Here is a 22,060-nt window from a genome sequence, read left to right as displayed (position 1 = left end):
TAACAGGGTAACAGGATAACAGGATAACAGGGTAACAGGGTAACAGGATAACAGGGTAACAGGATAACAGGATAACAGGGTAACAGGGTAACAGGATAACAGGATAACAGGATAACAGGGTAACAGGATAACAGGATAACAGGATAACAGGATAACAGGGTAACAGAGTAACAGGATAACAGGATAACAGGGGGTAACAGGGTAACAGGATAACAGGGTAACAGGGTAACAGGGTAACAGGGTAACAGGGTAACAGGGTAACAGGATAACAGGATAACAGGATAACAGGGTAACAGAGTAACAGGATAACAGGGTAACAGGATAACAGGATAACAGGATAACAGGATAACAGGGTAACATGATAACATGATAACAAGATAACAGGATAACAGGATAAAAGGATAACAGGATAACAGGGTAACAGGATAACAGGATAACAGGGTAACAGGGTAACAGGATAACAGGGTAACAGAGTAACAGGGTAACAGGATAACAGGATAACAGGATAACAGGGTAACAGAGTAACAGAGTAACAGGATAACAGGATAACAGGATAACAGGGTAACAGGGTAACAGGGTAACAGGATAACAGGATAACAGGGTAACAGGATAACAGGATAACAGGGTAACATGATAACATGATAACAAGATAACAAGATAACAGGATAACAAGATAACAGGATAACAGGATAAAAGGATAACAGGGTAACAGGATAACAGGATAACAGGGTAACAGGGTAACAGGGTAACATGATAACAGGATAACAGGATAACAGGGTAACAGGGTAACAGGGTAACATGATAACAGGATAACAGGATAACAGGGTAACAGGATAACAGGGTAACAGGATAACAGGGTAACAGGGTAACAGGGTAACAGGGTAACAGGGTAACAGGGTAACAGGGTAACAGGGTAACATGATAACAGGGTAACAGGATAACAGGATAACAGGGTAACAGGGTAACAGGATAACAGGGTAACAGGATAACAGGGTAAGAGGATAACAACATAACAGGATAACAGGGTAACAGGATAACAAAGTAACATGATAACAGGATAACAGGATAACAGGGTAACAGGGTAACAGGATAACAGGGTAACAGGATAACAGGATAACAGGATAACAGGGTAACAGGGTAACAGGATAACAGGGTAACAGGATAACAGGATAACAGGATAACAGGGTAACAGGATAACAGGGTAACAGGGTAACAGGATAACAGGATAACAGGGTAAGAGGATAACAACATAACAGGATAACAGGGTAACAGGATAACAAAGTAACAGGATAACAGGATAACAGGATAACAGGGTAACAGGGTAACAGGATAACAGGGTAACAGGGTAACAGGGTAACATGATAACAGGATAACAGGGTAACAGGGTAACAGGGTAACAGGGTAACAGGATAACAGGATAACAGAGTAACAGGATAACAGGGTAACAGGATAACAGGATAACAGGGTAACAGGGTAACAGGATAACAGGGTAACAGGATAACAGGATAACAGGGTAACAGGGTAACAGGATAACAGGGTAACAGGATAACAGGATAACAGGGTAACAGGATAACAGGATAACAGGATAACAGGATAACAGGGTAACAGAGTAACAGGATAACAGGATAACAGGATAACAGGGTAACAGGGTAACAGGGTAACAGGATAACAGGGTAACAGGGTAACAGGGTAACAGGATAACAGGATAACAGGGTAACATGATAACATGATAACAAGATAACAGGATAACAAGATAACAGGATAACAGGATAAAAGGATAACAGGATAACAGGGTAACAGGATAACAGGATAACAGGGTAACAGGGTAACAGGGTAACAGAGTAACAGGATAACAGGGTAACAGGATAACAGGATAACAGGGTAACAGGGTAACAGAGTAACAGGATAACAGGGTAACAGGATAACAGGATAACAGGATAACAGGGTAACAGGGTAACAGGATAACAGGATAACAGGGTAACAGGATAACAGGATAACAGGGTAACATGATAACATGATAACAAGATAACAAGATAACAGGATAACAAGATAACAGGATAACAGGATAAAAGGGTAACAGGGTAACAGGATAACAGGATAACAGGGTAACAGGGTAACAGGGTAACATGATAACAGGATAAAAGGGTAACAGGATAACAGGATAACAGGATAACAGGGTAACAGGTTAACAGGATAACAGGGTAACAGGGTAACAGGGTAACAGGGTAACAGGATAACAGGGTAACAGGATAACAGGATAACAGGGTAACAGGGTAACAGGATAACAGGGTAACAGGATAACAGGATAACAGGGTAAGAGGATAACAACATAACAGGATAACAGGGTAACAGGATAACAAAGTAACATGATAACAGGATAACAGGATAACAGGGTAACAGGGTAACAGGATAACAGGATAACAGGATAACAGGATAACAGGGTAACAGGGTAACAGGATAACAGGGTAACAGGATAACAGGATAACAGGATAACAGGGTAACAGGATAACAGGGTAACAGGGTAACAGGATAACAGGATAACAGGGTAAGAGGATAACAACATAACAGGATAACAGGGTAACAGGATAACAAAGTAACAGGATAACAGGATAACAGGATAACAGGGTAACAGGGTAACAGGATAACAGGGTAACAGGGTATCAGGATAACAGGGTAACAGGGTAACAGGCTAACAGGCTAACAGGCTAACAGGCTAACAGGCTAACAGGGTATCAGGATAACAGGATAACAGGATAACAGGGTAACAGGGTAACAGGATAACAGGATAACAGGGTAACAGGGTAACAGGGTAACAGGATAACAGGATAACAGGGTAACAGGGTAACAGGATAACAGGATAACAGGGTAACAGGGTAACAGGGTAACAGGGTAACAGGCTAACAGGCTAACAGGCTAACAGGGTATCAGGATAACAGGATAACAGGGTAACAGGGTAACAGGGTAACAGGATAACAGGATAACAGGATAACAGGGTAACAGGGTAACAGGGTAACAGGATAACAGGATAACAGGGTAACAGGGTTGACGTGTTTTGTTTGGCCCGCTCACTTTTCCACCACAAAAAATTTAGAAAAATAGAGATGTTTAATGTTTCTTTTGAAACATTTATTTCAAAGGAATAGTTTCACCATATTAAAACGAAATTTCAGTTTAAATAAAAGGGTTGACCTGAAATTGAATGACTAATCACATGAAATAAATAATAATCTTCAGAAATGACTTTGTCAAAGCAACAATAGAACGAGGGCTTTACAATGATGGTGAAATGACTGTCAAAGCAACAATAGAACGAGGGCTTTACAATGATGGTGAAATGACTTTGTCAAAGCAACAATAGAACGAGGGCTTTACAATGATGGTGAAATGACTGTCAAAGCAACAATAGAATGAGGGCTTTACAATGATGGTGAAATGACTGTCAAAGCAACAATAGAACGAGGGCTTTACAATGATGGTGAAATGTGAAGAAATCTTTGGATGGGTTGAAATCCTCCTCAAAGTGATACAAGGTTGACAGAGGGACATGTCAAAATGCTGAATTTAGGCACTTTAGCCTATATTCATGTAAAAATCGTATTTGGTCACGATCGTTGGAGGACTAGGACCAACGTGCAGCGTGATCTGGGTTCCACATCTTTTTATTTAAAGTAAGTGAACCACACAACAAAACAATAAACAGCATGTGACGCCAATGGCGTGCTAACAGGTAACTACACATAAACAATATATCCCACAAACACAAGTGAGAAAAATGCTAGTTAAATATGATCCCCAATTAGAGACAACGATTACCGGCTGCCTCTAATTGGGAATCATACAAATCACCAACATAGAAATACTAAACTAGAACCCCACATAGAAAATATAAACTAGAATTCCCCCCAGTCACGCCCTGACCTACTATACCATAGAGAAACAAAGGCTCTCCATGGTCAGGGCGTGACAGATTTATTGAATTCTCCATGTGGTCTATATTAAGGCCACTTCATTTCATTTAACAGCCTTTTAAAATTAAATAACTATCAAAAAGGACACAAAATGCACTCTTTGGTGGAATGACCCATGTAATATGTTTCCGCCAGTTCAGTAGGTTCCACCTGAATGCTGTTCTTCTCTGATGCTGTTACAGGGGAGGCTCGGGGACCAGCATCAACGGCCAGCAGGGTGACAACATAGAGATGGTGGACAACCGAGTCCAGGTGCTGAAGTCTGTCCCAGTCAACCTGTCCCTCAACACTGACCACCTGGACAAGAGAGTCAACATGTCTCTCAACACTGACCACCTGGACAAGAGGGAGGAGTATGGGGCGGGGACGGGTGATGGACCTGGGGCTATTGCCTTGGTGAAGGCAGAGATGTATGCCCCGGTGTTCATGGGCCCTGGGGTTGGGACGGGGGTGCACTACCGAGTAGAGGGCGAGGAGCAGGAGTCAAGGGTCGTCTATGAACAGATGAGTCCGTATGTATCCGATGTGTCAATAGTTAGTCACGGAGGATTCGTTAAGGAGGACCAGCGCAGCACGCCTGATGACAGCCCGTATGAAGAGGAGAGCGATGTGGTAAGAGGATGTTAGGACTTATGTGTTAATCATGTATATTCTTAAGTTAAGTTAAAAGCCCAGTGCAGTCAAAAACCTGATATTCCTATTCCACACTGAGGTTTGTATAATACTGTGACATTGTGAAAATGATGATAATGCCCATTTAGCGTAAGAGCTATTGGAATAGACTGCCACAAGTTTCAGCCTGTTTTGGTAGGATGGCGTTTTGGCTTGGCTGGTGAGACATCGCCAAGCGGTATATTGATTAATAGACCAATAAGAAAGAGAGTTCCAAACCTCTCTGCTAATAACAGCTAGTTTTCTGTTTCCCCTCCCCACTCAGACCACTACCAGACAGTTCTTGCTTGAGAAATTCCTCTTTGCTATTTTTGACCATTTTTATTTAAACATTCACAGTAAGGTACTTCATTGTTACTCAGCAATGTTTTGATATTGAGATAACGGCTGTACTGGACCTTAGAGCTATAACACCACGGCCAAAACTCATTACAATCACATTACAACTTAGAATGATGTGATTGCAACCTGTCTGCCCACTTGGGAAGGATACTTCCCTTTAACAAATTGTTGATGCTGATGCCCCAATATGCTATAGAACTGGAAAAGCCAAAATGTCAGTAAATGAACCAAAGTGTTGATTAACTTCCTCTAAATGTACCATAGTTGGTTCCCCTTTCCTTGTCTGACTGACTGCCTGACACATTCATGTTTCCCCCCCCAACAGAAATACCACACACCCAAGTCTATAGCACAGGAAGAGTTTATCTTCGACCAACAAGTAGTGTAAGTCACTACTCCAAACACATCCACAACATACTGTCCAATTAGACAATATACAGCATTTTTGTTGGCTGAGATATCCACCAGTCATATCTACAGACTAATCATGTGTTGTGTCTTCTAACAGGGATACGTTTCAGTACAAGCTGGAAGCCACCAGATCACTGCGTGTGAAGCAGGGGGAGGGGCCCATGACGTACCTGAACAAGGGCCAGTTCTACGCTGTGACGCTCAGCGAGCTGGGAGCTAACAAACGCCTGAGACATCCAATCAGCAAAGTCAGGGTGAGTTGAAGAATGAGAACGAAGAAAGCACATCTTTAGTACTCTGGGAACTAACTAGCACATCTTTAGGAGTACTCTGGGAACTAACTAGCACATCTTTAGTACTCTGGGAGTTAACTAGCACATCTTTAGTACTCTGGGAACTAACTAGCACATATTTAGTACTCTGGGAACTAACTAGCACATCTTTAATACTCTGGGAGTTAACTAGCACATATTTAGTACTCTGGGAGTTAACTAGCACATCTTTAGTACTCTGGGAGTTAACTAGCACATCATTAGTACTCTGGGAGTTAACTAGCACATATTTAGGAGTACTCTGGGAGTTAACTATCACATATTTAGTACTCTGGGAGTTAACTAGCACATCTCTAGTACTATGGGAGTTAACTATCACATCTTTAGGAGTACTCTGGGAACTAACTAGCACATCTTTAGTAATCTGGGAGCTAACTAGCACATCTTTAGGAGTACTCTGTGAACTAACTAGCACATCTTTAGTACTCTGGGAGTTAACTAGCACATCTTTAGGAGCACTCTGAGATAACTAGCACATTTATAGTACTCTGGGAGCTAACTATCACATCTTTAGTACTCTGGGAGCTAACTAGCACATCTTTAGTACTCTGGGAGCTAACTATCACATCTTTAGTACTCTGGGAGCTAACTATCACATCTTTAGTTCTCTGGGAGCTAAATAGCTTTTGAGTATAAAATAATGATAATTTAGAAGTGTCCTTGTTTTTGAAAGAAAAGTACATTTTTGTCCATTAAAATAACATCAAATTGATCGGAAACACAGTGTAGACATTGTAAATGTTGTAAATGATTATTGTACTTGGAAACGGCTGACTTTATTTATGGAATATCTACATAGGTGTACGGAGGCCCATTATCAGCAACCATCACTCCTGTGTTCCAATGGCACGTTGTGTTAGCTAATCCAAGTTTATAGTTTTAAACCGCTATTTGATCATTATAAAACCCTTTTGCAATTATGTTAGCACAGCTGAAAACTGTTGTCTGATTAAAGAAGCAATAAAACTGGCCTTCTTTAAACTAGTTGAGTATCTGGAGCATCAGCATTTTTGGGTTTGATTACAGGCTCAAAATGGCCAGAAACAACTAACTTTCTTCTGAAACTCGTCCGTCTATTCTTGTTATGAGAAATTAAGGCTATTTCATGCAAGAAATTGCCAAGAAACTGAAGATGTCGTACAACGCTGTGTACTACTCCCTTCACAGATCAGCGCAAACGGTCTCTAACCAGAATAGAAAGAGGAGTGGGAGGCCCCACTGCACAACTGAGCAAGAGGACAAGTACATTAGAGTGTCTAGATGCCTCACAAGTCCTCAACTGGCAGCTTCATTAAATAGTACCCACAAAACACCAGTCTCAACGTCAACAGTGAAGAGGCAACTTCGGGATGCTGGCCTTCTAGGAAGAGTTCCAAAGAAAAAGCCTTATCTCAGACTGGCCAATTAAAATATACGATTAAGTTTGGCAAAATAACAAATTTAGGCATTACTGAGGGCAAAAGTGGGGCAACTGAATATTAGGAAGGTGTTCCTAATCCCCTCAGTGTATGTAGAAATGATAATGGACCTATATATTTTATGGACCAATAGATTTAGACGGAAAAAAAATGGTAAAAAAAAAATCTGAGTGACTCTCAGTTGAATTTCCTAATCCCGATGTGGCCCTCAAGCCCAAACGTTTGCCCATCCCTGATCTACAGTAATGTTGCTAATCATCGTCCTGTCTCCTATTTCCTCTGACACAGAGTGTCATCATGGTGGTGTTCAGTGAAGACAAGAACAGAGACGAACAGCTGAAGTACTGGAAGTACTGGCACTCCCGCCAACACACTGCTAAACAGAGAGTACTAGACATAGGTAAGACCTGTAACTAACTAACTAATTAACCATACTGGCACTCCCGCCAACACACTGCTAAACAGAGAGTACTAGTCATAGGTAAGACCTGTAACTAACTAACTAACTACTTAACTAACCATACTGGCACTCCTGCCAACACACTGCTAAACAGAGAGTACTAGTCATAGGTAAGACCTGTAACTAACTAACTAACTACTTAACTAACCATACTGGCACTCCTGCCAACACACTGCTAAACAGAGAGTACTAGACATAGGTAAGACCTGTAACTAACTAACTAATTAACCATACTGGCACTCCCGCCAACACACTGCTAAACAGAGAGTACTAGTCATAGGTAAGACCTGTAACTAACTAACTAACTACTTAACTAACCATACTGGCACTCCTGCCAACACACTGCTAAACAGAAAGTACTAGACATAGGTAAGACCTGTAACTAACTAACTAATTAACCATACTGACACCGTCACTGTTCCACATCCCTCTGCCTGGGCCTACCACCCGTCACTGTTCCACATCCCTCTGCCTGGGCCTACCACCCGTCACTGTTCCACATCCCCCTGCCTGGGCCTACCACCAGTCACTATTCCACATCCCCCTGCCTGGGCCTACCACCAGTCACTGTTCCACATCCCCCTGCCTGGGCCTACCACCAGTCACATCCCCCTGCCTGGGACTACCACCCGTCACTGTTCCACATCCCCCTGCCTGGGACTACCACCAGTCACATCCCCTGCCTGGGACTACCACCAGTCACATGCCCCTGCCTGGGCCTACCACCAGTCACTGTTCCACATCCCCCTGCCTGGGCCTACCACCAGTCACATCCCCCTGCCTGGGTCTACCACCAGTCACATCCCCCTGCCTGGGTCTACCACCAGTCACATCCCCCTGCCTGGGCCTACAACCAGTCACTGTTCCACATCCCCCTGCCTGGGCCTACAACCAGACACATCCCCCTGCCTGGGCCTACCACCAGTCACTATTCCACATCCCCCTGCCTGGGCCTACCACCAATCACTGTTCCACATCCCCCTGCCTACACCAAGTCACATCCCCCTGCCTGGGCCTACCACCAGTCACATCCCCCTGCCTGGGCCTACAACCAGTCACATTCCCCTGCCTGGGCCTACAACCAGTCACATTCCCCTGCCTGGGCCTACCACCCGTCACTGTTCCACATCCCCCTGCCTGGGTCTACCACCAGTCACTGTTCCACATCCCCTGCCTGGGACTACCACCCGTCACTGTTCCACATCCCCCTGCCTGGGTCTACCACCAGTCACTGTTCCACATCCCCTGCCTGGGACTACCACCAGTCACTGTTCCACATCCCCCTGCCTGGGCCTACCACCAGTCACATCCCCCTGCCTAGGTCTACCACCAGTCACTGTTCCACATCCCCCTGCCTAGGCCTACCACCAGTCACATCCCCCTGCCTAGGTCTACCACCAGTCACTGTTCCACATCCCCCTGCCTGGGTCTACCACCAGTCACATCCCCCTGCCTAGGCCTACCACCAGTCACTGTTCCACATCCCCCTGCCTAGGCCTACCACCAGTTAAATTCCCCTGCCTGGGCCTACCACCAGTCAAATCCCCCTGCCTGGGCCTACCACCAGTCAAATCCCCCTGCCTAGGCCTACCACCAGTCACATCCCCCTGCCTGGGCCTACAACCAGTCACTGTTCCACATCCCCCTGCCTGGGCCTACAACCAGACACATCCCCCTGCCTGGGACTACCACCAGTCACATCCCCCTGCCTGGGCCTACCACCAGTCACATCCCCCTGCCTGGGCCTACCACCATTCACATCCCCCTGCCTGGGCCTACCACCAGTCATATCCCCCTGCCTGGGACTATCACCAGTCACATCCCCCTGCCTGGGCCTACCACCAGTCACTGTTCCACATCCCCCTGCCTGGGCCTACCACCCGTCACATCCCCCTGCCTGGGCCTACCACCAGTCACATCCCCCTGCCTGGGACTACCACCTGTCACATCCCCCTGCCTGGGCCTACCACCAGTAACTGTTCCACATCCCCCTGCCTGGCTCTACCACCAGTCACTGTTCCACATCCCCCTGCCTGGGACTACCACCAGTCACATCCCCCTGCCTGGCTCTACCACCAGTCACTGTTCCACATCCCCCTGCCTGGGACTACCACCAGTCACATCCCCTGCCTGGCTCTACCACCAGTCACTGTTCCACATCCCCCTGCCTGGGACTACCACCAGTCACATCCCCCTGCCTGGCTCTACCACCAGTCACTGTTCCACATCCCCCTGCCTGGGACTACCACCAGTCACATCCCCCTGCCTGGCTCTACCACCAGTCACTATTCCACATCCCCCTGCCTGGCTCTACCACCAGTCACTGTTCCACATCCCCCTGCCTGGGCCTACCACCAGTCACATCCCCCTGCCTGGGCCTACCACCAGTCACTGTTCCACATCCCCCTGCCTGGGCCTACCACCCGTCACATCCCCCTGCCTGGGCCTACCACCAGTCACATCCCCCTGCCTGGGACTACCACCTGTCACATCCCCCTGCCTGGGCCTACCACCAGTAACTGTTCCACATCCCCCTGCCTGGCTCTACCACCAGTCACTGTTCCACATCCCCCTGCCTGGGACTACCACCAGTCACATCCCCCTGCCTGGCTCTACCACCAGTCACTGTTCCACATCCCCCTGCCTGGGACTACCACCAGTCACATCCCCCTGCCTGGCTCTACCACCAGTCACTGTTCCACATCCCCCTGCCTGGGACTACCACCAGTCACATCCCCCTGCCTGGCTCTACCACCAGTCACTGTTCCACATCCCCCTGCCTGGGACTACCACCAGTCACATCCCCCTGCCTGGCTCTACCACCAGTCACTATTCCACATCCCCCTGCCTGGCTCTACCACCAGTCACTGTTCCACATCCCCCTGCCTGGGCCTACCACCAGTCACATCCCCCTGCCTGGGCCTACAACCAGTCAAATCCCCCTGCCTGGGCCTACCACCAGTCACTGTTCCACAGAGAGAGATCTCCTTCATACCCCTCCTCCTCACCTCCTCTCGTCTCCCTTTCATATCCCTCCTCCTCACCTCCTCTCTTCTCCCTTTCATATCCCTCCTCCTCACCTCCTCTCTTCTCCCTTTCATATCCCTCCTCCTCACCTCCTCTCTTCTCCCTTTCATATCCCTCCTCCTCACCTCCTCTCTTCTCCCTTTCATATCCCTCCTCCTCACCTCCTCTCTTCTCCCTTTCATATCCCTCCTCTCCGTTGTGCTGTTGAGGGGCATTAATTCAATTAATGACTGGGTGTTGTTAGTCCCGCGTAGTTACGTAGATAATTAACATTTCCAGGAAGATTGTAGTGAAATGAGAAGACAAGTGGATGTTTTTTTTTTTTAAATGTATTTTAGTGGGTCACATTTTTTACTGACAAACATTTCGCAATTATCAGTCGGTGTATTTGAATGTGAACCATTTCTCTCCAGTCATGTTGAGTGAGTCTGACTGAGAGGCATGAAGGATCTGTTCCACATGGCAAGCTGCGACCTGCAGAGAGAGGCTGAGAAGCAGCAGTGGTGGTATGTAAGGTGGGAGAATCAGGGCAGATGGGAGAAATGCATGGCTTGTTTGGACAGAGAGAGGAATGCCTCAGCCAGCCAGTGTACCTTTCTGTGTTGTACCTCTCTGATTGAGGCCTGAGGGGCTGAAAGGGTGATGTTATGCTCAGAGATTGATAAATCTTTGACAAATTGACAAATTTTGACAGATTGACAAATTATCGCCCAATATCTGTACTATGTTTTTCTAAAATCCTAGAAAAATAGTTGTATAAGAGAATGTTAAACATTTTTAAGCAACACTGTAAAATGGTTTTTGGTTTTGACACAGACATGTCTCTTTTACAACTTGTGGATAAAAATATTTACAACCGTGAACAACAATGAATACACTCTAGGCATCTATTTAGATTTATCCAAAGCGTTTGACATAGTTGATCATGAAATATTACTTAGTAAATTACATTATTATATTTTTCATGATTATGCATATAATTGGTTAAATAGTTATGTTTATATTAGAGAATAATGTGTTTTTGCAAACGGCTGTGCATCTACCAGGGCCAGGATATAAATGCATTCAATAAAAAAAGAGATAGAATCTCAATTGGAATGAAATAGAACAAGTCACATCCACTAGATTCCAGGGAGTTGTAATTGATGAAAAGTTATCCTGAAAAAAATCATATTCAATTTGTCTGTAGCAAAGTAATGAAATCTGTTGGTATCGTCAGAAAGATGAATGGTTTGGTTCATCAGGCTTGCTTCCTAACTCTATACTGTAGCTTAATTTACCCATATGTCATTGTGTCTGTGTGGGGTGGGGGTTTAGGCTAACCTGACCCTGAAGGATTCGTAGCAGAAGAGGAGAGAGGTGACCCCCTGGTCAAATGACAAACAGTAAACTGTAGTACAGCCCAGGTCTGTTCTGGATAGTGGCAGCAGCACATGGGAGGTGTAACGTGACACCGCCAGGCTAGGCTGGGATTTGAATAGCAGTTGGTTCAGGATTGTTCCCTGGCTCTGCCTGGAGGCTTGGAGGCCTGAGGCTGTGTGTGTCATGGGACCTGGGATTTGAATGGATCTATTTAACGGGGAACTAACGGACGAGGACCAGGATGCAACCTGCCTGACTGCCTGGCTGACTGACTGGCTGTGCACCTGTGAAAACCTGGAATGGAGTGGGGAGTGGAGTGACGTAGCCAGGCTTTGACTTATTATTCCGGTTATCTCCTAGTGGGGAAAAGGGCTTCGTAAGTGATGCGTATCAGAATCTGAAAGAACGGCTAAGAAAAGCCAACTGACATTTACTCCTGAGGTGCTGACCTGTTGCACCCTCTACAACCACTGTGATTATTATTATTTGACCATGCTGGTCATTTATGAACATTTGAACATCTTGGCCATGTTCTGTTATAATCTCCACCCGGCACAGCCAGAAGAGGACTGGCCACCCCTCATAGCCTGGTTCCTCTCTAGGTCTCTTCCTAGGTTTTGGCCTTTCTAGGGAGTTTTTCCTAGCCACTGTGCTTCTACACCTGCATTGCTTGCTGTTTGGGGTTTTAGGCTGGGTTTCTTTATAACACTTTGAGATATCAGCTGATGTAAGAAGGCTTTATAAATACATTTGATTGATTGATTTATCTCCATCTCACTGAGCCAGCCAGGAGGGCTGGTTTAAAGACCTGAGTAAAACATGTACAGCTGTCACATATGTTAAAATACTTGAGATGCACTTAATGCAATTTGCTTGGTACAGTGGAACCAATTGAATAGTCCCAAAAGTGCAATAAATAAAGTACTCCTCAAATACTCTAATAAATATGAAAAAGTATTTGTCATATGGTTTGAAGTGGTTAAGAGCCTTGGTTTGCCAGCGGTAGATGGTGATTTGGAGGTGGAAGGGTAAAGGGGTTTTGGGGGTAGATGGTGGGATAGAGAGGTTAGGTAATATAGAGGGGTAGAGGGGGTTTTGGGGGTAGAGAGGTTAGGTAATATAGAGGGGTAGAGGGGGTTTTGGGGGTAGATGGTGGGATAGAGAGGTTAGGTAATATAGAGGGGTAGAGGGGGTTTTGGGGGTAGAGAGGTTAGGTAATATAGAGGCGGTTTTGGGGGTAGATAAAGGGATAGAGAGGTTAGGTAATATAGAGGTGTAGAGGGGGTTTGGGGGTAGAGAGGTTAGGTAATATAGAGGGGTAGAGGGGTTTTGGGGGTAGATGGTGGGATAGAGAGGTTAGGTAATATAGAGGGGTAGAGGGGGTTTTGGGGGTAGAGAGATTAGGTAATATAGAGGCGGTTTTGGGGGTAGATGGTGGGATAGAGAGGTTCGGTAATATAGAGGGGTAGAGGGGGTTTTGGGGGTAGAGAGTTTAGGTAATATAGAGGCGGTTTTGGGGGTAGATGGTGGGATAGAGAGGTTAGGTAATATAGAGGGGTAGAGGGGGTTTTGGGGGTAGAGAGGTTAGGTAATATAGAGGCGGTTTTGGGGGTAGATGGTGGGATAGAGAGGTTCGGTAATATAGAGGGGTAGAGGGGGTTTTGGGGGTAGAGAGTTTAGGTAATATAGAGGCGGTTTTGGGGGTAGATAAAGGGATAGAGAGGTTAGGTTATATAGAGGGGTAGAGGGGGTTTTGGGGGTAGAGAGGTTAGGTAATATAGAGGGGTAGAGGGGGTTTTGGGGGTAGATGGTGGGATAGAGAGGTTAGGTAATATAGAGTGGTAGAGGGGGTAGATAAAGGGATAGAGAGGTTAGGTAATATAGAGGGGTAGAGGGGGTTTTGGGGGTAGATAAAGGGATAGAGAAGTTAGGTAATATAGAGGTGGTTTTGGGGGTAGATAAAGGGATAGAGAGGTTAGGTAATATAGAGGGGGTTTTGGGGGTAGATAAAGGGATAGAGAGGTTAGGTAATATAGAGGGGGTAGAGGGGGTAGATAAAGGGATAGAGAGGTTAGGTAATATAGAGGGGTAGAGGGGGTTTTGGGGGTAGATAAAGGGATAGAGAGGTTAGGTAATATAGAGGTGGTTTTGGGGTTAGATAAAGGGATAGAGAGGTTAGGTAATATAGAGGTGGTTTTGGGGGTAGATAAAGGGATAGAAGGGTTAGGTAATATAGAGGTGGTTTTGGGGGTAGATAAAGGGATAGAGAGGTTAGGTAATATAGAGGTGGTTTTGGGGGTAGATAAATGGATAGAGAGGTTAGGTCATATAGAGGGGTAGAGGGGGTAGATGGTGGGATAGAGAGGTTAGGTAATATAGAAGTGGTTTTGGAGGTAGATAAAGGGATAGAGAGGTTAGGTAATATAGAGGGGTAGAGGGGGTAGATAAAGGGATAGAGAGGTTAGGTAATATAGAGGTGGTTTTGGGGGTAGATAAAGGGATAGAGGGGTTAGGTAATATAGGGGTGGTTTTGGGGGTAGATGGTGGGATAGAGAGGTTAGGTTATATAGAGGGGTAGAGGGGGTTTTGGGGGTAGAGAGGTTAGGTAATGTAGAGGGGTTAAATGCAATGCTCCCTCTATTTTCTTTAGTCGCTGAGCAGATTTCAGGTCTGGGGAGCGCAAACTTTAACTTTGTGAAAATTCTGTGAAACAGAGCGCGTTTACTGTACCCACTTTAAGTTACAGTTTTAACAGTGGTCAAGTAGGCTACTGTGGCTATGTGATCATAATGTGAGTCTACCAGAGTTGCTTTCCATCAGAAACAATGGAGAAAATGCATCCCATAACATGTTACCATGGATAATAGAACAGCTATCATTCAGCCTACAGTAGCAGCCAATGTGTGGGGTTCAATGTAGGCCTCATTCCATGAGACTTTTGAAAAAAACATGAAGGGCTTGACATGAACCGTTATCCACTCAGACAAGGAGGTGATTGAAAATGTTGTTGTGTTGTTTGATGCAAGAAACCACTTTACAAAATAAAATGCATTATTATTCCCATACCATTATTGCAGACAATCAGACAAATTATGCTACCCTCTACATATTGGCTACTTAGCTTCTTCAAGACTGCCTCAAAATACAACACTGGCCCTTTAAGACCAAAATCAAGCTCTTTACCTGACTTGCTTTTCAAAGATGTCTAGAAATGTACATGTTTTGTGCTCTTGTATGAAGCATTCACTCCACTATTGCTGACTACAAATTATTTATAACTGGGCTAGTAACTCACTAACTAGCAACGGATATGAACAAAATGTACACACGTGGCTACATGCAGCTCTCACTTTGATCTCAAAACATCTACTCACTACCGCTCACACTGTAAACACAGTCCAGTTCATCTACTCACTACCGCTCACACTGTAAACACAGTCCAGTTCATCTACTCACTACCGTTCACACTGTAAACACAGTCCAGTTCATCTACTCACTACCGCTCACACTGTAAACACAGTCCAGTTCAAAGTCAATGGCACAGATCCATATATGGCAATGATCTATTTTGCATATAGGCCTACTGCAGCTCTGAATGGTAATGCTGCACTGGTATGTGTGGGCTGAGTGGTGCATATCAATGCAATAGAATCCTACTCCGATGTGTTCTGCCTACAACAACTTCTCTGATATTTATTCTGCTTGGCAGTCCCGGTGGAGCTGCACGGCAGTCTCAGGGCAACTGCGCGCCCGCACAAGTGCACAGCTTAGAGGGAACATTAGTTCGATGGGGTTTTGGGGGTAGAAGGGATTTTGGGGGTAGAGGGGTTTTGGGGTAGAGGGGTTAGATGGGGATTTTGGGGGTAGAGGGGTTAGATGGTGTAGAAGAGTTAGATGGGCTAGAGGGGGTATAGGGGTAGGTAGAGTTTTGGGAGGAGACATGTTTTTTTTACTGAGATTTTGGGGGGTAGAGGAGTTTTGGGGGTAGAGGAAATTTGGGGTTAGAGAGGATTGGGTTTGGGGAGGGTTGAGGGCAGAGGGGATAGATGGGGTTTAGGGGTGGAGAGGTTTTGAGGTTAGAGGGGTTTAGAGTGGTAGTTGAACTGACATGTCCTGGGGTAATAGTGGTAGATGAACTGACATGTCCTGGGGTAATAGTGGTAGTTGAACTGACATGTCCTGGGGTAATAGTGGTAGATGAACTGACATGTCCTGGGGTAATAGTGGTAGATGAACTGACATGTCCTGGGGTAATAGTGGTAGATGAACTAACATGTCCTGGGGTAATAGGGCTAGTTGAACTAACATGTCCTGGGGTAATAGTGGTAGATGAACTGACATGTCCTGGGGTAATAGTGGTAGATGAACTGACATGTCCTGGGGTAATAGTGGTAGATGAACTGACATGTCCTGGGGTAATAGTGGTAGATGAACTGACATGTCCTGGGGTAATAGTGGTAGATGAACTGACATGTCCTGGGGTAATAGTGGTAGTTGAACTGACATGTCCTGGGGTAATAGTGGTAGATGAACTGACATGTCCTGGGGTAATAGTGGTAGATGAACTGACATGTCCTGGGGTAATAGTGGTAGATGAACTGACATGTCCTGGGGTAATAGTGGTAGATGAACTGACATGTCCTGGGGTAATAGTGGTAGATGAACTGACATGTCCTGGGGTAATAGTGGTAGATGAACTGACATGTCCTGGGGTAATAGTGGTAGATGAACTGACATGTCCTGGGGTAATAGTGGTAGATGAACTGACATGTCCTGGGGTAATAGTGGTAGTTGAACTGACATGTCCTGGGGTAATAGTGGTAGATGAACTGACATGTCCTGGGGTAATAGTGGTAAATGAACTGACATGTCCTGGGGTAATAGTGGTAGATGAACTGACATGTCCTGGGGTAATAGTGGTAGTTGAACTGACATGTCCTAGGGTAATAGTGGTAGATGAACTAACATGTCCTGGGGTAATAGTGGTAGTTGAACTGACATGTCCTGGGGTATTAGTGGTAGATGAACTGACATGTCCTGGGGTAATAGTGGTAGATGAACTGACATGTCCTGGGGTAATAGTGGTAGATGAACTGACATGTCCTGGGGTAATAGTGGTAGATGAACTGACATGTCCTAGGGTAATAGTGGTAGATGAACTGACATGTCCTAGGGTAATAGTGGTAGATGAACTAACATGTCCTAGGGTAATAGTGGTAGATGAACTGACATGTCCTGGGGTAATAGTGGTAGATGAACTAACATGTCCTAGGGTAATAGTGGTAGATGAACTGACATGTCCTGGGGTAATAGTGGTAGATGAACTGACATGTCCTGGGGTAATAGTGGTAGTTGAACTGACATGTCCTGGGGTAATAGTGGTAGATGAACTGACATGTCCTGGGGTAATAGTGGTAGATGAACTGACATGTCCTGGGGTAATAGTGGTAGATGAACTGACATGTCCTGGGGTAATAGTGGTAGTTGAACTGACATGTCCTGGGGTAATAGTGGTAGATGAACTGACATGTCCTGGGGTAATAGTGGTAGATGAACTGACATGTCCTGGGGTAATAGTGGTAGATGAAATAAGAATAGCCTCCAGTATTTACCAGTGCTTTGTTTTGAAGGCAGGGAGTTTGTTTCTATTGCCAGATATCATGAACTTGCTGTTTGATACCACAGAGTTCCTAATCAGCCTGAACAATGGCTTCCTGTTTTAGCTGATAACAGCTTTATCATATTGGCCTGTGCATAGGTTTATAGTGGTTTCAGATAGAGTTGGTGTGGGGTTTTCTGCGATAGCCACTTGTTGTTTTAATAAAATAAAACCACTTGTCAAATTTGAACTAACAAGACCTACTGTTGAAGTCGGAAGTTTACACACACTTAGGCTGGAGTCATTAAAACTCATTTTTCAACCACTCCACAAATTTCTTGTTGACAAACTATAGTTTTGGCAAGTCAGTTAGGAGATCTACTTTGTGCATGACACAAGTCATTTTTCCAACAATTGTTTACAGAGAGATTATTTCATTTATAATTCACTGTATCACAATTTCAGTGGGTCAGACATTTACATACACAGCTTGGAAAATTCCAGAAAATGATGTCATGGCTTTAGAAGTTTCTGATAGGCTAATTGACATAATTTGAGTCAATTGGAGGTGTACCTGTGTATGTAGTTCAAGGCCTACCTTCAAAGTCAGTGCCTCTTTGCTTGACATCATGGGAAAATCTAAAGAAATCAGCCAAGACCTCATGAAAAAAATTGTAGACCTCCACAAGTCTGGTTCATCATTGGGAGCAATTTCCAAACGCATGAAGGTACCACGTTCATCTGTACAAACAATGGTACACAAGTATAAACACCATGGGACCACACAGCCATCAAACCGCTCAGGAAGGAGACTCGTTCTGTCTCCTAGAGATGAACGTACTTTGGTAATATGGTAAAATTGCAGATCAATCCCAGAACAACAGCAAAGAACCCTGTGAAAATGCCGGAGGAAACGGGTACAAAGTATCTATATCCACAGTAAAACGAGTCCTATATCGACATTACCTGAAATGCTGCTCAGCAATGAAGAAGCCACTGCTCCAAAACCGCCATAAAAAAGCCAGACTACGGTTTGCAACTGCACATGGGGACAAAGATTGTACTTTTTGGAGAAATGTAACAAAAATAGAACTGTTTGACCATAATGACCGTCGTTACATTTGGAGGAATAAGGGGGAGGCTTTGCTGCAGGAGGGTCTGATGCACTTCATAAAATAGATGGCATCATGATGGGGGAAATTAGGTGGATATATTGAAGCAACATCTCAAGATATCAGTCAGGAAGTTAAAGCTTGGTCACAAATGGGTCTTCCAAATGGACAATGACCCCAAGCATACTTCCAAAGTTGTGGCAAAATTGCTTAAGGACAACACAGTCAAGGTATTGGAGTGGCCATCACAAAGTCCTGACCTCAATCCTACAGAGCGTGTGCGAGCAAGGAGGCCTACAAACCTGACTCAGTTACACCAGCTCTGTCAAGAGGAATGGGCCAAAATTCGCCGAACTTATTGCGGGATGCTTGTGGAAGGCTACCAGAAATGTTTGACACAAGTTAAACAATTTAAAGGCAATGCTACCAAATACTAATTGAGTGTATGAAAACTTCTGACCCACTAGGAATATGATGAAAGACACAAAAGCTGAAGAAAATAATTATCTCTGCTGTTATTCTGACATTTCATATTCTTCACAAAATAAAACAGGGAATTTCTGCTAAGATTAAATGTCAGGAATTGTGAAAACCTGAGTTTAAATGTACATTGCTAAGGTGTATGTAAACTTCCGACTTCAACTGTAGATATGTTTGATGATAGTGTTGAATAATATTTTTCCTCTTCCATTTATATATTCATCCTGCATTTCTTCTCATTGACTCTCAAAACTTCAGCTGGGTGGAAGGTTGAGCATGTGTTGTGAGAATTAATCCCATCTGACCTTCCATTCTGTTCCCTCCTCTCCTTTGCTCTTTCCCCCCTCTCATCCTTCCTTCCCTTCATCCCCCTTCCCTCCTTCCCTCCTTCCCCCTTCCCTCCTTCCCTCCTTCTCTCCTTCCCTCCTTCCTCCCTTCCCTCCTTCTCTAAATCCCTGTATCCTTCCTTTCTTCCATCCTCTCATCTCTCCTTCCCTCCATCCCTCCTTCCCTCCATCCCTCCTTCTCTCCATCCCTCCTTCCCTCCATCCCTCCTTCCCTCCTTCTCTCCTTATCTCCTTCCCTCCATCCCTCCTTCCCTCATTCTCTCCTTCCCTCCATCCCTCCTTCCCTCCTTCCCTCATCCCTCCTTCCCTCATCCCTCCTTCCCTCCATCCCTCCTTCTCTCCATCCCTCCTTCCCTCTATCCCTCCTTCCCTCCTTCCCTCCTTGTCTCCTTCCCTCCTTCCCTCCATCCCTCCTTCCCTCCTTCCCTCATCCCTCCTTCCCTCCATCCTTCCCTCCTTCCTCCCTTCCCTCCTTCCCTCTTTCCCTCCATCCCTCCTTCCCTCCATCCCTCCTTCTCTCCATCCCTCCTTCCCTCCTTCCCTCATCCCTCCTTCCCTCCATCCTTCCCTCCTTCCTCCCTTCCCTCCATCCCTCCTTCCCTCCATCCCTCCTTCTCTCCATCCCTCCTTCCCTCCATCCCTCCTTCTCTCCATCCCTCCTTCCCTCTATCCCTCCTTCCCTCCATCCCTCCTTCCCTCCATCCCTCCTTCCCTCATCCCTCCTTCCCTCCATCCCTCCTTCTCTCCATCCCTCCTTCCCTCTATCCCTCCTTCCCTCCATCCCTCCTTCCCTCCATCCCTCCTTCCCTCCATCCCTCCTTCCTCCCTTCCCTCCTTCTCCCTCCTTCCCTCCTTCCTTCCCTACATCCCTCGTACCCTCCAGCGGACTATAAGGAGAGCTTCAACACCATCGGTAACATTGAGGAGATAGCCTACAACGCTGTCTCCTTCACCTGGGATGTGAACGAAGAGGCCAAGGTAAAAACAACATGGGCAGTATTTGAGGTTTAAAATGACTTCTGAAGTTTGTAATTTTCATATAGAAATTTCTGACTTGATTTAAAAAACATAAAATCTGTGTGTGTTATTATAACATGTCATTGTGTGTGTTATTATAACATGTCATTGTGTGTGTTATTATAACATGTCATTGTGTGTGTTATTATAACATGTCATTGTGTGTGTTACTATAACATGTCATTGTGTGTGTTATTATAACATGTCATTGTGTGTGTTATTATAACATGTCATTGTGTGTGTTATTATAACATGTCATTGTGTGTGTTACTATAACATGTCATTGTGTGTGTTATTATAACATGTCATTGTGTGTGTTATTATAACATGTCATTGTGTGTGTTATTATAACATGTCATTGTGTGTTTTATTATAACATGTCATTGTGTGTGTTACTATAACATGTCATTGTGTGTGTTATTATAACATGTCATTGTGTGTGTTACTATAACATGTCATTGTGTGTGTTATTATAACATGTCATTGTGTGTGTTACTATAACATGTCATTGTGTGTGTTATTATAACATGTCATTGTGTGTGTTATTATAACATGTCATTGTGTGTGTTATTATAACATGTCATTGTGTGTGTTACTATAACATGTCATTGTGTGTGTTATTATAACATGTCATTGTGTGTGTTACTATAACATGTCATTGTGTATGTTATTATAACATGTCATTGTGTGTGTTATTATAACATGTCATTGTGTGTGTTATTATAACATGTCATTGTGTGTGGATTTTTGTATTATGCTAATTCGATTTCCGCTGGGACACGACCATCGACCTCTACAATCTAGACCAGGTCCACAGAGTAAAGTGTGACAATTAACCTACAATACAATATCACCGTACCCACAGTCCCCGACATCCACACACACATAGTCTCTACAGTCCACACAGTCCCCAAAGTCCACACACACATAGTCCACACAGTCCCCAATGGCCCCACAGTCCCCACATAGTCCCCACAGTCCCCACATAGTCCCTACAGTCCCAGATTCCCCACAGTCCTCACAGTCCCATAGTCCCCACATAGTCCCCACAGTCCCATTGTCCCCACATTGTCCCCACAGTCCCATTGTCCCCACAGTCCCCATGGTCCCCACAGTCCCCACAGTCCCATGGTCCCCACAGTCCCCACATAGTCCCCCATTGTCCCCACATAGTCCCCACAGTCCCATAGTCCTCACAGTCCCATGGTCCCCACATAGCCCCCACAGTCCCATAGTCCCCACAGTCCCATAGTCCCCACAGTCCCCACAGTCCCATAGTCCCCACAGTCCCCACAGTCCCATGGTCCCCACAGTCCCCACAGTCCCCACAGTCACCACATTCCCATGGTCCCCACAGTCCCCACAGTCCCCACAGTCCCCACATAGTCCCCCATTGTCCCAACATAGTCCCCACAGTCCCATAGTCCTCACAGTCCCATGGTCCCCACATAGTCCCCACAGTCCCATAGTCCCCACAGTCCCATAGTCCCCACATAGTCCCCACAGTCCCATA

At 45.3% G+C, this 22,060-nt stretch overlaps 1 protein-coding gene across 1 annotated transcript in view; it reads left to right on the top strand.

The window, feature by feature from the left end:
• grhl2b (grainyhead-like transcription factor 2b) overlaps nucleotides 1–22,060 on the top strand; it is a 70,249-nt gene that overhangs the window by 24,524 nt on the left and 23,665 nt on the right. The window contains exons 4-8 of the mRNA XM_052469056.1: nucleotides 4,151–4,580; nucleotides 5,308–5,366; nucleotides 5,491–5,647; nucleotides 7,432–7,543; nucleotides 20,414–20,508. Of these exons, the coding sequence (XP_052325016.1) occupies nucleotides 4,151–4,580; nucleotides 5,308–5,366; nucleotides 5,491–5,647; nucleotides 7,432–7,543; nucleotides 20,414–20,508 (853 nt within the window). The remainder of the gene's footprint in view (nucleotides 1–4,150; nucleotides 4,581–5,307; nucleotides 5,367–5,490; nucleotides 5,648–7,431; nucleotides 7,544–20,413; nucleotides 20,509–22,060) is intronic.

This window comes from Oncorhynchus keta, chromosome 19, assembly GCF_023373465.1.
Source record: "Oncorhynchus keta strain PuntledgeMale-10-30-2019 chromosome 19, Oket_V2, whole genome shotgun sequence".
Lineage (NCBI taxonomy): Eukaryota > Metazoa > Chordata > Actinopteri > Salmoniformes > Salmonidae > Oncorhynchus > Oncorhynchus keta.
The sequence above is the reverse complement of the archived record's forward strand: the minus strand, read 5'-3'. Positions and strand labels throughout refer to the sequence as shown.